Source organism: Sorex araneus, chromosome 2 (genome assembly GCF_027595985.1).
Source record: "Sorex araneus isolate mSorAra2 chromosome 2, mSorAra2.pri, whole genome shotgun sequence".
NCBI lineage: Eukaryota > Metazoa > Chordata > Mammalia > Eulipotyphla > Soricidae > Sorex > Sorex araneus.
Genome location: NC_073303.1, coordinates 345,513,727 through 345,527,595, shown reverse-complemented (window position 1 = coordinate 345,527,595; position 13,869 = coordinate 345,513,727). Strand labels below are relative to the sequence as shown.

At 41.4% G+C, this 13,869-nt stretch overlaps 2 protein-coding genes across 2 annotated transcripts in view; one reads left to right on the top strand and one right to left on the bottom strand.

Annotated features, from left to right (window-relative positions):
* The window catches only part of LOC101555885 (zinc finger protein 24), a 71,590-nt gene extending 64,047 nt beyond the window's left edge, over positions 1-7,543 (top strand). Inside the window, exon 6 of the mRNA XM_055125539.1 lies at positions 6,147-7,543. Coding sequence (XP_054981514.1) covers positions 6,147-6,744 — 598 coding nt within the window. The 3' untranslated portion in view covers positions 6,745-7,543. The remainder of the gene's footprint in view (positions 1-6,146) is intronic.
* Positions 1-13,869, bottom strand: part of ZNF397 (zinc finger protein 397) — a 40,815-nt gene that overhangs the window by 21,097 nt on the left and 5,849 nt on the right. The window contains exon 4 of the mRNA XM_004606072.2: positions 12,491-13,532. Coding sequence (XP_004606129.2) covers positions 12,491-13,532 — 1,042 coding nt within the window. The remainder of the gene's footprint in view (positions 1-12,490; positions 13,533-13,869) is intronic.

The following is a 13,869-nucleotide window of genomic DNA, read 5'->3' as shown; positions in this document are numbered from 1 at the left end:
TGCAAAGTCATTCCTGTGGGCAGCAGATTCAGAAGGCTCACTGACATGTTCTGATTAAACTTTTGTTCCATCCAACTACTCTTTGATTTCACCTCCACCAAGCAATCTTGTTAACTTCTCATTAAGCTTCGCTATAGTCAGAAAGTACATTAGTGGAGTCAGGGTGATAATACAGTGGGTAAGGCACTTGCCTTGCATATGGCCAACTTGGGTCCATTGCCCGTCATCCCATATAGTCCCCTGAGCACTGCAAGGCATTAATTCCTGAGTGCATAGCCAGGAATAACCCCAGAGCATTGCTGGGTGTGGCACAGAAAGCATAAAGAAAAAAAATTGATTGTAGTTTGTGTGACAGTTACATTAGTCATTAAGTCTCATTGGGTTTTTTTAAATCACTGTTTAATGAGCTTGACTAATCTATCCCGAGATTTGTCTAATGATATCCATTGCTTGACAATGCTGTGTTTTTATGGCCTCAAGCCCCAGGAGCAGATCCCAGGTCATGGTCTTCGCACATCTGTATACTGAGACATCCTAGGAAACTCCTAGCCTTCCCCCATGCATCATTAGCTTAGGAAACTGCCCATTTAGCCAAGTGAACCTGCTTAAATATCTTCTCTATCATATCAGAGCTATACCAATATTAGGGCCCAAGAATAAAGTGCTGCTCACAGGGCCACCACGGTTACATTTGGCAGTGCTTGAGGTCTCCTAAGGCTACTCCCAGAAATGCTCAGGACAGCCTATGGTTATGGAGATTAAACCAGGGTCAAGGACATGCAAAGCATGCGCCCTAATTCACATATTACCTTTCTTTCTCAAGTTTTTTTTTTATTAACATTTTTGCGTCACACCCAGTGATACTCAGGTTTTACTACTGGCTCTTCACTCAGGAATTACTCCTGGCAGCGTTTGGGGGACCATATGGGATGCTGGACATTGAACCCAGGTCGGCTGTGTGCAAGGCAAATATCTTAACCACTGTACTATGGCTCAGGCCCATCAAGTCTTTCTTAAAGCAGGTAGATGTCTAAATAACTTAGGGCAGATTACTTACACTTATGTCTTTTAAGGTGTTGATAAACAGAGACAAATAAGATTTCTAAAGCTTTTCTTGGACTTTTTCCTATTAGTATTATTATACACTGAGTTAAGTGCCCCTTAAAATTGGAACCCTAACACCCAGTATCTTAGATGTGAAGTTAGAGCTTTTCAAGAAACAATTCAGTTCAAATATGGGGTCATTAGGGTAGGCCCTGATCCAATTCTGAACACAAAAGAAGAGAGTAGTTAACAGAAAACACACAGATTGAGATACTGCCTTGTGAGGACATCATGAGGAGTTGAGCATCCGAATGCTTAGAAAATAAGCCTCAAAAGAAATCAGATCACCTTCATCCTAGATGTCAAATCTCCAGAACACTAAAAATGTATTTCTTTGTTTATTAGTCTGTGGGATTTTTAAACATTTTTTGTTTATGGGCCACACTTGGTGATGCTGTGGGATTATTCTTGACTCTGCACTCAGGAATTACTCCTGAAAGTGCTCAGGGGACCATATAGAATGCCAGGAATCAAACCCATGTTGGCCACATGCAAAGCAAGTGCCCTGCCTCTGTACTACTGTTCCAGCTCACTGTGGGATTTTATTACAATGGCCTTAGAAAACTAAACAGTATGAAATCCTGGTCTGCCATCAGGAGGTATTCCCAACTTCGGTTCAATCTCATTTCTTTCTCTTTGTGGAGCAGTCTCTAATGAAAAACCAGTCTCTAGTGAGGTTATTGAGTAAAATGCCCCCTTGACCTTGTTTTCTTTTAGTGTCTCTGATCCATCTGTGCCACTTCTTTCCTGGCATATTAACATGTCTCTCTGGACCTGCTTCAGTTTCTCCATAATCATTTGGAGTTCAGGGATCAAAACAAAATAGTTCATGAGAATCTGATTTAAAATGTTCTAACTTCTGTTTCACTTCTTTATTCAGTCTTTCCCAGTGACATGCTTTTGGCTCAGTTACCTCATGTCACCAATGCTTCTGTCCTTCAGTTCCTCGACTAGCAAAATTTCCTTTCTCCTTTGGGGCTGGACCCCTAAGTGTTTGCCTTGGAATGACCTTGCCTGAGTTCCTGTCAATGCTCTTTTAAGTTAGTCTTGGTTTAGTCTTAGAGAGCATGCTCACCTCTGAAGAATCATTGTGGATCATTTCACATGTTTCACTTATGCTGTAAGGTTTAATTTTCTGGAGGAATCCTGGGTATGTCTGAGCTTCAGTTTCATAACCTATAAATTGTGTATAAGACTAAAAGAGGGGCCGGAGCGATAGCACAGCGGGTAGGGCGTTTGCCTTGCACACGGCCAACCCGGGTTCGATCCCCGGCATCCCATATGGTCCCCCAAGCACTACCAGGAGCAATTCCTGAGTGCAAAGCCAGGAGTAACCCCTGAGCATCGCTGGGTGTGACCCAAAAAGCAAAAAAAAAAAAAAAAAAGACTTTAGGAGGTAATTTGGAAGTAATTTAGTAGTTTTTAAGATTTTTTTCACCACAGAATAATTCAAATTATATCTGCCATCATAACTCTTCAGTGGAAATATTAGATATGAGAGCTAAAGTCACTCCTGTTGCTTGTTTTCATACATCTTTCTCAATCATTTGCATATGAAAATTGAATATGTCTCCCATTTCATTCTATACATTTAGGAGTGTGATTTCTTCCTGTTGTACATATCCCTTGATGAATATAAAATGACCTTTGCTGTCCCTTCTGATCTTTTTCAGCCTGAAATCAATGCTATCGGATACTAGTATGGCCACCCCCGCTTTTTTTTTGAGGGGGCTGTTTGCTTGCAGGATTGTTTTTCATCCTTTGATTTTTAGTCTGTGTTTGTTCCGGCTATTCAGATGTGTTTCTTGTAGGCAGCAGAAAGTTGGGTTTAGTTTCCGAATCCATTTTGCCACTCTGCCTCTTGATTGGTGCATTTAGCCCGTTAACATTAAGAGAAATTATTGTCATTGGATTTTGTGCCATTTTTCTGTAGGATTTGTTGTTCTTATAGGTCTTTTTCCTTGTCTTATAGTAGCCCTTTGAGTCCTTCTTTTAAATTTGGTCTTGAGTCTATGAAGTTCCTGAGCTGTTGCTTGTCCGTGAAATAGTGTATGGTTCCTTCAAGTTTAACTGAGAGTTTAGCCGGGTAGAGTATTCTTGGTGAGGCATTCATTTCATTAAGTTTTTTCACTATATCCCACCATTATCTTCGGGCTTGGAGAGTTTCTTCTGATAGGTCTGCTGTGAATCTAAGGGATGTGCCTTTGTATATGATCTCCTTCTTTGATCTTGCTGCTTGCAGTATTGTGTCTCTATCCACGGCCTCCATCATTCTGACTATGATATGCCTTGGGGATTTTCTATTTGGGTCCCTTTTAGCTGGCACCCTTCGGACTCCTTGTATCTGGATGGCCGCATTCTCTAGCTCTGGGAATTTTTTAGCAATGATGTCTTTAATGGTGTTTTTTTCATTGGGATTGGTTCCGTGTGGTTCCGGCACTCCCATGATTCTTATGTTGTTTCTCCTGAGGTCGTCCCCTAGGACTCGAACTCGCTCTAGAGCCATTTTGAGGTCTTTTGCCATTATTTGCTGTTGTCTATATGCTTTGTGCAGCTCATCTTCAAGCTCACTGATTCTGTCTTCGGCTGTAGTCATTCTACTATTGAGGGCACCTACGGAGTTTTTCATTTCATCTACTGATTCTTTTAGTTGTGTGACTTCTGTTCGTAGCTTTGAAATTTCTGCTCTCATTTCTTCCTGGATTATCTTGGTGGAGCGTTCCAACGCTGCATCCATATCCTCCCTTAATTTATTGGATGTTCGTTCCATAGTTGTGTTGAGTTCGTGAACCATCCTGACAATTTCCTCTCTGAATTCTCTATCTGAGAGGAGGGTGTATTTCTGGGAGGTCGCTGCTGAGGTTAGTGAGATTTTTCTTGGCTCTCTCCTAGTGGTGGGGATTTTCTCAGTTTCTTCATGTTGTTATGGGCTTTACTATCTGGAGCTCTCGTTAGCTTGGGAGGAACCTCGACTGAAGATTTTTGGCTATGCTCTTTTGACAAAGTACTTTTCTGTGCAAGTTGATGTATTCATTGACAGTTTTTGTGAAGTTAAGATAGGCTATGTTAGTTGAATATTAACATATAGTAACTAAGATGATGAGGGAGTTCTTTGGAGGAATGGGTTCAATCAATTGTGGCCAAAGGACAATGCATGGAATGGTAAAAATATCTGCGGCTGCGTTAGCGGCCGCCGCTCCGGAAAGAGGCCACGCCCACTTTTAGGCCACGCCCTCTAAGATGAGGACACGCCCCTAAGCAGCAGAGTGGGGATTGGTCAGGATCCGAGGGCGGCGGCGGAAAGGTGCCAGGCAGGGGCTTCAGGAGAAGCCCCGAGCCGAGGTGGGCAGGGGGTGGGGAGGGGGCTTCTCCGCGCTGAGGCAGGCTCTCCAAGGGATTGCCTGTTTACCTGCAGGATGGAGATTGGTCAGGATCCGATGGCGGCGGCGGAAAGGTGCCAGGCAGGGGCTTCAGGAGAAGCCCCGAGCCGAGGCGGGCAGGGGGCGGGGAGGGGGCTTCTCCGCGCTGAGGCAGGCTCTCCAAGGGATTGCCTGTTTACCTGCAGGATGGAGATTGGTCAGGATCCGACGGCGGCGGCGGAAAGGTGCCAGGCAGGGGCTTCAGGAGAAGCCCCGAGCCGAGGCGGGCAGGGGGTGGGGAGGGGGCTTCTCCGCGCTGAGGCAGGCTCTCCAAGGGATTGCCTGTTTACCTGCAGGATGGAGATTGGTCAGGATCCGACCTCCAATTTCATTCTAGAATGAATCAGGAAAACGACAAAATTTCTTTTCTCATGCTCTTATTTTTTTTTAAATAAGCATTTGATTAACTTAGAACGAACCTGCAAGAATGTCAAGTTGCTTTAATGGATACTAGTTCCTACCTTTCCCCAATTTAACCTCAAGGTTATCAAGAAAGAAGTTATCAAGGTACCTTTTACTCTACTAATTTTCTAGAAGCATCTCTGATTCAAGTCTCTTAGATGTCATTATCCTGGTCATTCCTTATTACTTCTCTTTCTTCCCCCAGTTACCTAAAAACTCATCTGAGGGCTGGATTGTAGAGGTTAAAGTACTTGCTTTGCACATGGTCAATATCCCCAGTTCAATTCCGGAACCACATTTGGTTACCAAACCACTGTCAAGAAGTGACCCCTGAAAACAGCTAGAAATAATCCCAGAGCATTATAGGATATGCTTTATGGGAAAAAAAAGTGCCATTCTTATTTGTGACTCTAACTCAGGATTGCTTCCTGGCCTCTCAACAGTACACTTATTACCATTTCCTCTAAATGATGTATTTCCATTTGACCATCCCTCATCTCCAGTATGTTCTGTCACTGTAAGTCTGCTTATCCTTGGAAGGTGCTACCATCTTCACATTCTAAATTATACATGGGGAAGCTAATTTTAAGAATTTATCCCCTACAGGCTGGAGCGATAGCACAGTAGATAGGGCGTTTGCCTTGCACGCGGCCGACCCGGGTTCGATTCCCAGCATCCCATATGATCCCCTGAACACCGCCAGGAGTAATTCCTGAGTGCAAAGCCAGGAGTAAACCCTGTGCATTGCCAGGTGTGACCCAAAAAGAAAAAAAAAAGAATTTATCCCCTAAACTCTTAAATTAGGCAAATACTTAATTGGCTTATTAATTTTCTTTATTTCCTTTGTTTCCAACCCAGAAAATAAATGACACTCACATTTTTTTATTCAGGTGGTAAGCTGGAAGCTGACAAAGCACTGACAGCAAAGCAAGAAAATACTGAATGTGTAGTATCAGTGGTTGTGCTATCCCCTAAAAAACTTCCTGGGGAAACTCCTTCATGTCAGAGAGGTAAAGAAGCGTTGAGAGGCCTGAACAACTTGGAGCAACTAAAAGAAAATTCCACAAGTATCAAAATGAGCCAGCTTCCTTCTCAAGAAACACATTTTAGTCTGGTAGCCTTCAATAAGAAAATACCCACAGAAGAGAGTGTCCTTGAAAGTGAAAGAAATATTAGTCTAAACCCAAATGTAAGGAAGCAAAGAACTCATGCTAGGAAAAGACTGTACACATGCTCTGACTGTGGGAAAGCCTTTCCTCAGAACTACAGGCTTATTAGACATCAGAGAATTCATACTGGAGAGAGACCATATGCATGTAAACAATGTGGCAAAGCCTTTACTATGAACTCAAGCCTTATTAGACATCAGAAAATTCATAGTGCTGGAAAAATCTACAACTGTGAATGTGGAAAACTTTTCAGGAGTAGCTCAGAAGTCAGTAGACATCAGAGAACTCATTCTGTAGAGAATCCTTATGAATGTGGTGAATGTGGGAAAATTTTAAGTGCGAACTCAGCCCTTAGTCAACATATGAAAATTCATACTGGAGTCAAACACTATAAATGTGTTCAGTGTGGTAAAGCCTTTAGCAGAAACTCTATCCTTATAGAGCATCAAAGAATTCACACTGGAGAAAAACCTTATTTGTGCAGGGAGTGTGGAAAGTCCTTCAGTCAGAACTCAGCCCTCATCAAGCACAAGAGAATCCACACTGGAGAGAAGCCTTATGAGTGTAGTGAATGTCAGAAAACATTTAGGTATACGTCAGGCCTTAAGAAGCATCAGAGAACTCACACCAGAGTTCAGCTCTCTTTGTAAGATTTGTACAATTTCTTAAATACGACAAAGACTGTGATGTATAAAGAATTCATTTATATGGCAAAACTCCACATAGGAGAGGTTTCCTGAGAGCAGAGGTCCTGTCCGTACCCACCCAATTCAGTATTGTGTAAAGAAATTCACACAAGATGTTTGTTGAACTGCTGAATGGACACCATCACACTAAGATTAGGAATTGGGTAGAGATCCTGAAAGAACTCCTGATAAAGCAGACTTAGATGATGTTTCCAATGGCAAGGATCCAGATCCAGAAAGGGCATTTGTACATTAAGCATTTAGCATTTGTACAATGTACATAAGCAGAGCCTGACAAGCTACCCATGGTGTATTTGATATGCCCAAAACAGTAATAACAAGTCTTACAATAGAAACATTACTGGTGCCTACTCAAACAACTCAATGAACAACAGGACAACAGTGCTACAGTGCTACAATGTACATTTGTACATTGGAATCAGGTGCTGAATGAGAAGTTATGAAAAGTTGAATTATGTCCTAGATCAACAGTAGTATTGGGGGAACTCATTCTCTGCCTTTGCCAGTTATTTCCTCAGCCCTGGGATGCCTGCTCAGGTCATTTGAAGTATCCTTATTGAGCCTCTACTATATATCAGCCACCTGAGTGACACATAGACATTGTTCTTTCACAGTTTAGGACATGGGATTATATATAATTGCAATAAAGTATGATAAGTGCTTTGGTAATATAAATTCAGGATTCTTCAGAATACAAGGGAGAATACCTAATTTGAGTTATGGTCATTTGAGGCTTTCTGGATGTGATGAAATCTTATCTCAGACTTCCTGGCAAATGAAAACTAGGTTAAAGGCAAGAAGGAAGAGAAAAACATCCTAAGCAGAGGTAAGAACATATACCATGGCATGAATGGAGGCTCTAGAGTCTTAGGATTCTTCTCTGAGAGGATCGGTTTGGTTCTCATAGACCCTGGTTCCTACCTACGACAAGTTGACTCCTCTTATTTATCAGTGAGTTTGGGGCAGAGAGATAGTGCAGAGCTTAAGGCACTAGCTTTGCATGTGACCAATGTTGGCTCAATCCCAACACCAAGTACGGTCGGTTCCAGAGCCACTCCAGGAGTGATCCTGGAATAGAGCTAGGAGTAAGCCCTGAGCACTGCAGGGTATGACCCCCATCCCTGCAAAACTCTGAGATGGGTAGCCTTTTCAATTCAAGAGTTACTTACTCTAGACCTTAGAAATCTTAAAGATAATTGTTGATTAAAGACTTTGGTGTGTTCTATGAAGAAAAGCATGGACGTAGTACACCAATAAAATAGAGATGGTAGGGCAGTGGGAACTGAAGCATTTGTGTCGTAAGGTCCTGAGACCTAGGAAATAGGGGCATACAGAATCTCAGGGATTGAGGAGGGGGTGTCTGCCTTTCTAAACTACTATTTCTCACTCACATTACCAGGTTATAGATGCTCAGCAGTGAATGCTGATTTCCCTGAAATTCCTCAGCTTGGAGAAATCTTTTTAATTTATTTACTCTCTTCAATTAATCCCCACAGTTAACTGCTGATAGTTAATCTTACTAACCTTAGAAAATAAGAAAAAAAGATTCCTCTTTAAGATGTTCTGATTTCTTTAAGATAGTATCACTTCTTTATTTTTATTTTTTAATTTGAGGGTTTGGGCCATACCCAGCAATACTCAGGGATTACTCCTGGCTCTGCACTCAGGACTCACTCCTGGCAGTGCTTAGGGGACCCTATGGGATGTCAGAGATCAACCCAGGTTTGCCGTGTGCAAGCAAGTTCCATACCAGCTGTGGTATTGGTCCTGCTGAGAAAGTCACTTTTGACAAAAGATTTGGTGTATAAGAGGCAAGGTGTTATATGAGGGCAGGTTTTGTATCCAGATCTGATGTGATTGTTACTGAAGTCAAGAAGTTCAAGGAAGACTTCAAATGGTTACGGGTAATCTTTTCCTATCATTGACAATTAGATGATTCCATGTTATTAATATCATTTAATAGCTTTTTTCCTACTTAGGAAGTAATTATAAATTTCTGTACTACAAAAAAGGGAAAAAACTAAGTCACCCACAATTCCACCATCCATAGAAACATTGCTAATTATTTTGGAGTATTTCCTATTTGTTCTGCTGTGTCTCCCCAACCTTACTATTTTTAGTAAAAATCATTTGGTAAATTACTCCTAGTAGCCTGTTTTTTTTTCCCCAAATATACATGCTTTGGATATGTACTTTGCCACTAAAACATAATGCAAGAAGTAATAAATTTGAATTCCTAAATTTGCTTTGAGTCTTTTAGGAATGGGGGAACACACAGTCATGGAGATGTGCCAGGAGAATGTGGGGCAGAGTTGTGGAAGTCTGGGAGATAATGTTCTTAGCACTTTATTTTCTGAGCCAAATGCTAGTCCCTGGGATTCCAGGTCACCAAATGGAGAGATATCTGTGGCTACATTGTGGTTGAAAAAGACCATGGGAATAAGAGAAAAATCTACATATCCTGTGTCTACCAGAATCAAGATCATTCATTCTCATTGTGGGCAAGAACCTGGAAGACTGCCAGTTTTCCCTTCCTAACTCTATGCTTATTATTGCCACCCCATGAGGTGATTATGAACAATAAGATAACTAAGGAGCAGTATTTGATTCCAGAGCACTTCAGGGGGGTAGGGGGAGCAGATTGGTCTAACTGGGCTTTACCTGAGAGGCTCATTCTTACAGAAATGGTCTCTAAATTAGGTTCTCTCGCATGAGAAATTACTCCAGTCCCCATGTTCTGAGGAGTCACTCTATAGAATCAAAGCAGTTCACACACAAGAAACTTGGAAAGTAGTTTTATTTTTGGTTTTGGAGTCACACCCAGTGATCCTCAGGGGTTACTTACAGCTCTGCACTCAGGGATTACTCCTGGCAGTATACAACCATATAGGATGCTGGGGATGGAACCTACATGCTATACTTGCTCTCCAGCCCCTGGAGAGCAATTTTAGATTTGCTTCAACTTTCTGATCTCATTTGAACTTAAGTTTTCTACAGCCTAGGAAAATGAGATAGGAACTAGCATAGCACTCTGGGATTTTACATTTCCAATATTTGTAATGCATAAATATATTACATGTAATCACTTTATACACACATTTTACTGAACAAGATATGAATGCTGTCACTTCTATACTAGCCAACATCACTTTAACAGCATTTAAGACTTTGCAAATATTAATGGTCACTCAGACATTATTTCCAGGCATAATTTTGTCCATTTTGTGTAAGTGACAGGATTGAATCCAGGGCCTCATATATGCAAAGCATGCATTCAACCACTGGGCTACATTCCCATCATCCTGGCAGAATCTTTAATTCAAAAGGCATTGCTTAAGGCTTCTGGTATTAATGGCCAGAGACTGTTACCTATTCATTACTCAGCAGAATCAGAGTCCCCATTCCCCAAATCTTTGTTACTTTGATGAAGAAGAAAAAGTGACCTCACAACTCTTGCTTAAATAAAATTTTTAATTCTAGCAAGGATGAACATTTTTTGCCTATTTGCATGTATCCTTTTCTGATTCACCATTTAACTATTCCCCCCTTCAATGCCCTGCCATTGGATCCTTTCCACAGGGAAATAAGTGGCTCTAGAGAAAGAATCTAGGCTGACTTCACTACTTTCTATCTACAAAATCTTTAAAACTCCTGTAATCCAAAGCCTTCATTTTCTCTTCTGCAAAATTGGGCATTCATGGGGAAAAATATACAAAGCCCAGAGCAAATACCTATTGAATTTGTTACCAACAAATATATAAGGACTCTATTTAAAAAATCTTCTTGTTGTTATATAAATTTCTTTTTAATTTACTACTCTTCCAAATGATCCTATGCTTTTCTTTGTTCACATTCTCTCCAAACACAGGTATTTAGCCCTCTGCCATTCTGATGGCACCTACATGCTCATCTATTTTTTTTTTTTGCTTTTTTGGGGTCACACCCGGCAATGCACAGGGGTTACTCCTGGCTCTGCAGTCAGGAATTACTCGTGGCGGTGCTCAGGGGACCGTATGGGATGCTGGGAATCGATCCTGGGTTGGCCGCGTGCAAGGCAAACACCCTACCCGCTGTGCTATTGCTCCAGCCCCATGCTCATCTATTTTAATCCTCATGAGAATTCTTGCCCTGTGCACAGGATTCTAGATTACCAAAGATTTACATTTTTTGGTGTGTTAGTTCTCTAACCTATTAGGCACTTGAGTATTTTTCGGTTGCTAAATAACTCAGGATGCCTTTCTGCCTTGTACTAGTAAGTGCCAAGTCTCATACTTTTCCTGTTAGTCCCTCAGAAGAGAGGGCTCTGTATTGACCATGATAGTTATTTCCTGTTGACATTTTTTCCATTAACAAAACTTGTAAAACAATGAAATATTGCTAATGGAAGATAAAAGTGAGTATGTGTGAAGTGCCTATAGCCACTCAACTGGAAGCTACTTCTGAGAACTGGAGTTCCAGGGAGTATTCTAGAAACTGGGGTTATAGACCCGGGACAAAATGTTATGGCAGCTATAACATTTCTGAGCTTTTGATCCAGAAAGAGGCTTCAGTTTTGGCAGTCTCTGAGGGAGACTTAACATTGTTGACTCTTAAAACCCCAGAAAGTGCTAGCCTTGTGTGTGGTGGGCAAAGAAATGACCTACTAACCACTTCCAGGTATCAGGAATACCAAAGTTCCTCATCATGTCGTGGTTCAAGGACTCAAGGTTTTACCTACTGAGAAAGACATCTCCACTCGCTTATTTTTTGCTACTTCTTAAAAGAGTCTGGCTGCACACATACCTCTACTTCAAAGAAACTCTACAGAAATTCTCTGTACAGTAATTTTCAAATAGAACAGGCTTTTTTCTCTGGATTTTTGTCTACTGTTTCTTCTACTGGAGACACTGTTCCTTGGTCAGCATACTTCACTGGCAGGGGGAACTCATTCTGCTTATTCTTAATATACTTCTGGGAAGTATATTCTTCACTCCAAGAGAGAGGTGCTGCCTGATGTCCTATCACACTGCTCGTACTATAGCACCATGCTCATCTGTCCTCTCCATTAAACTGCAGAATATATCCTATTCCCATTGAACTCCAAGTGCCTGGCACAAAGCACGGAAATCACGGCTCAATAAATTAATCTGTACTGTCTCACTTCTCACCTGCCCACAGCTCAGGAAATCACTGATGAATGGAACTATTTCCCCATCTGCCTCATCACTATTTGTGTGGCTGTGGTGCAGGGATCAAACCTGAGCTACCCTGCACTGCAGCTCTCTGAGCCTGCTCCCGTCTCATTATTGCTGTTAGTTGGTCAGCAACATTTTTGTTTTCCTGAAACAAAATCTTCTTCAGTCTTTATCTCTGTCAAATCAGCCATAATGATGCAATCACAGAGCCTGTTATCACTGGCCCCTCTTGGAAAACAAGAAGCTTCAGTATCACATTCCCATTTCTCTGCATTCCTGAGTACTCCTCATGGTAAGAGAAAAGCTGGCAGCAATGGTTCTTCCAACTGCCATTCTGACAAGTCTCTGAAGCTTTTGGAGGAATACTCAGCATTAGTATTGGAAAGTGCCGCATAAAGTTCTACTGACTTGAAAACCTAGTTTAAACCCTTATGGAGAGTTGCTCCAAAGTCAACCTTTTGACTAAATAGATAAAAATCTGACTTAAGTATTTAGAATATTTGTATTTACGTTACTTTACAGCATGGACTCTCTGGTGGCGTAGCAGCACTGATCTGTGCCTGAAAGCCTTCCCACACTCACTACATATGTAGGCTTCATCCCCAGAATGGATTCTCTGATGTTGAACAAGGGCTGAGCTCCTTTTGAAGGTCTTGCCACATTCATTACACTGATAAGGTTCCTCTCCACTATGAATTCTCTGGTGTCTGATGAGGTTTGAGCTCAAGCTGAAGGCTTTTCCACACTCGTTACATTCATAGGGCTTTTCTCCACTATGTATTCTCTGATGGCTAATCAACTCTGAGCTCTGCCTGAAAGCTTTTCCACATTCGTTACACTCGTAAGGTCTCTCTCCTGTATGAATTCGCTGATGTCTAATAAGTTTTGAGCTCTGGCTGAAGGTTTTTCCACACTCATTACATTCATAGGGTTTTTCACCAGTGTGAATTCTTTGGTGTATAATGAGATAAGAACTTTGACTGAATGCTTTACCACATTCATTACACTTACAAGCTTTCTCACCAGTATGAATTTTCCGATGTCTAATGAGGGCTGAGCTCTGACTGAAGGCCTTCCCACATTCACTACACTCATATGCTTTCTCACCACTGTGAATTCTCTGATGAATAATAAGGTACGATCTCAAACTAAAGGCTTTTCCACATTGGTTACACTTATAAGGCTTTTCTCCAGTATGGATTCTCTGGTGCTGCGTGAGAGAGGAGTGCTGTTTGAATCTGTGTCCACACACATCACACTTATAAGGTCTTTCATCAGTAGGAGCTTTCTGATACATTAAAGCATTTGCACTTAGAATCAAGTTTCTCTGAGGGCCACTGTGTTGGACACTGTCCCCTACAGAATTGTGTGTGAAGATGACTTGACTAAAACTGCCTCCTTGGGAAGGCTGTGTAAGTTTTTCCCCTGTAGCACTTCCTTGCTGCCAGTCTAAACTGCTTTTATGTTCACTAATTCCTCCAAATGAAGGCTCTTGGGGAATTCTTTGTGATTTTTCTCTTGTTAAGTCCTTTGCTGCTGATTCACTGGTTTCAGAATCTGAAATGATAATAGAAAAAATGTCAGATTTTATATTTCTCTAGCCATTCTAGATCATCTTTATGAGAAAAGAAACTACCACCTATAAAAGATGTCACTGTCTACACATACCATTTCTTCAGTTGGTCGTTATAGTCCCACCTTTCTAACACCAAGGTCAACATCTACATTTAGAAGCTCATCCTTTCATGTCTCCTTTGAGCTTATAATTGACCAAACACTTATTTCTTTTTGATCACCAATCCTCCATTCTCCACTAACTCCTGTTCATCAGACTTTAAGTCAACTGTTTTTCTTCATTGTTTTAAAATCAAACTCTGCCTTACACGGCTCTTTT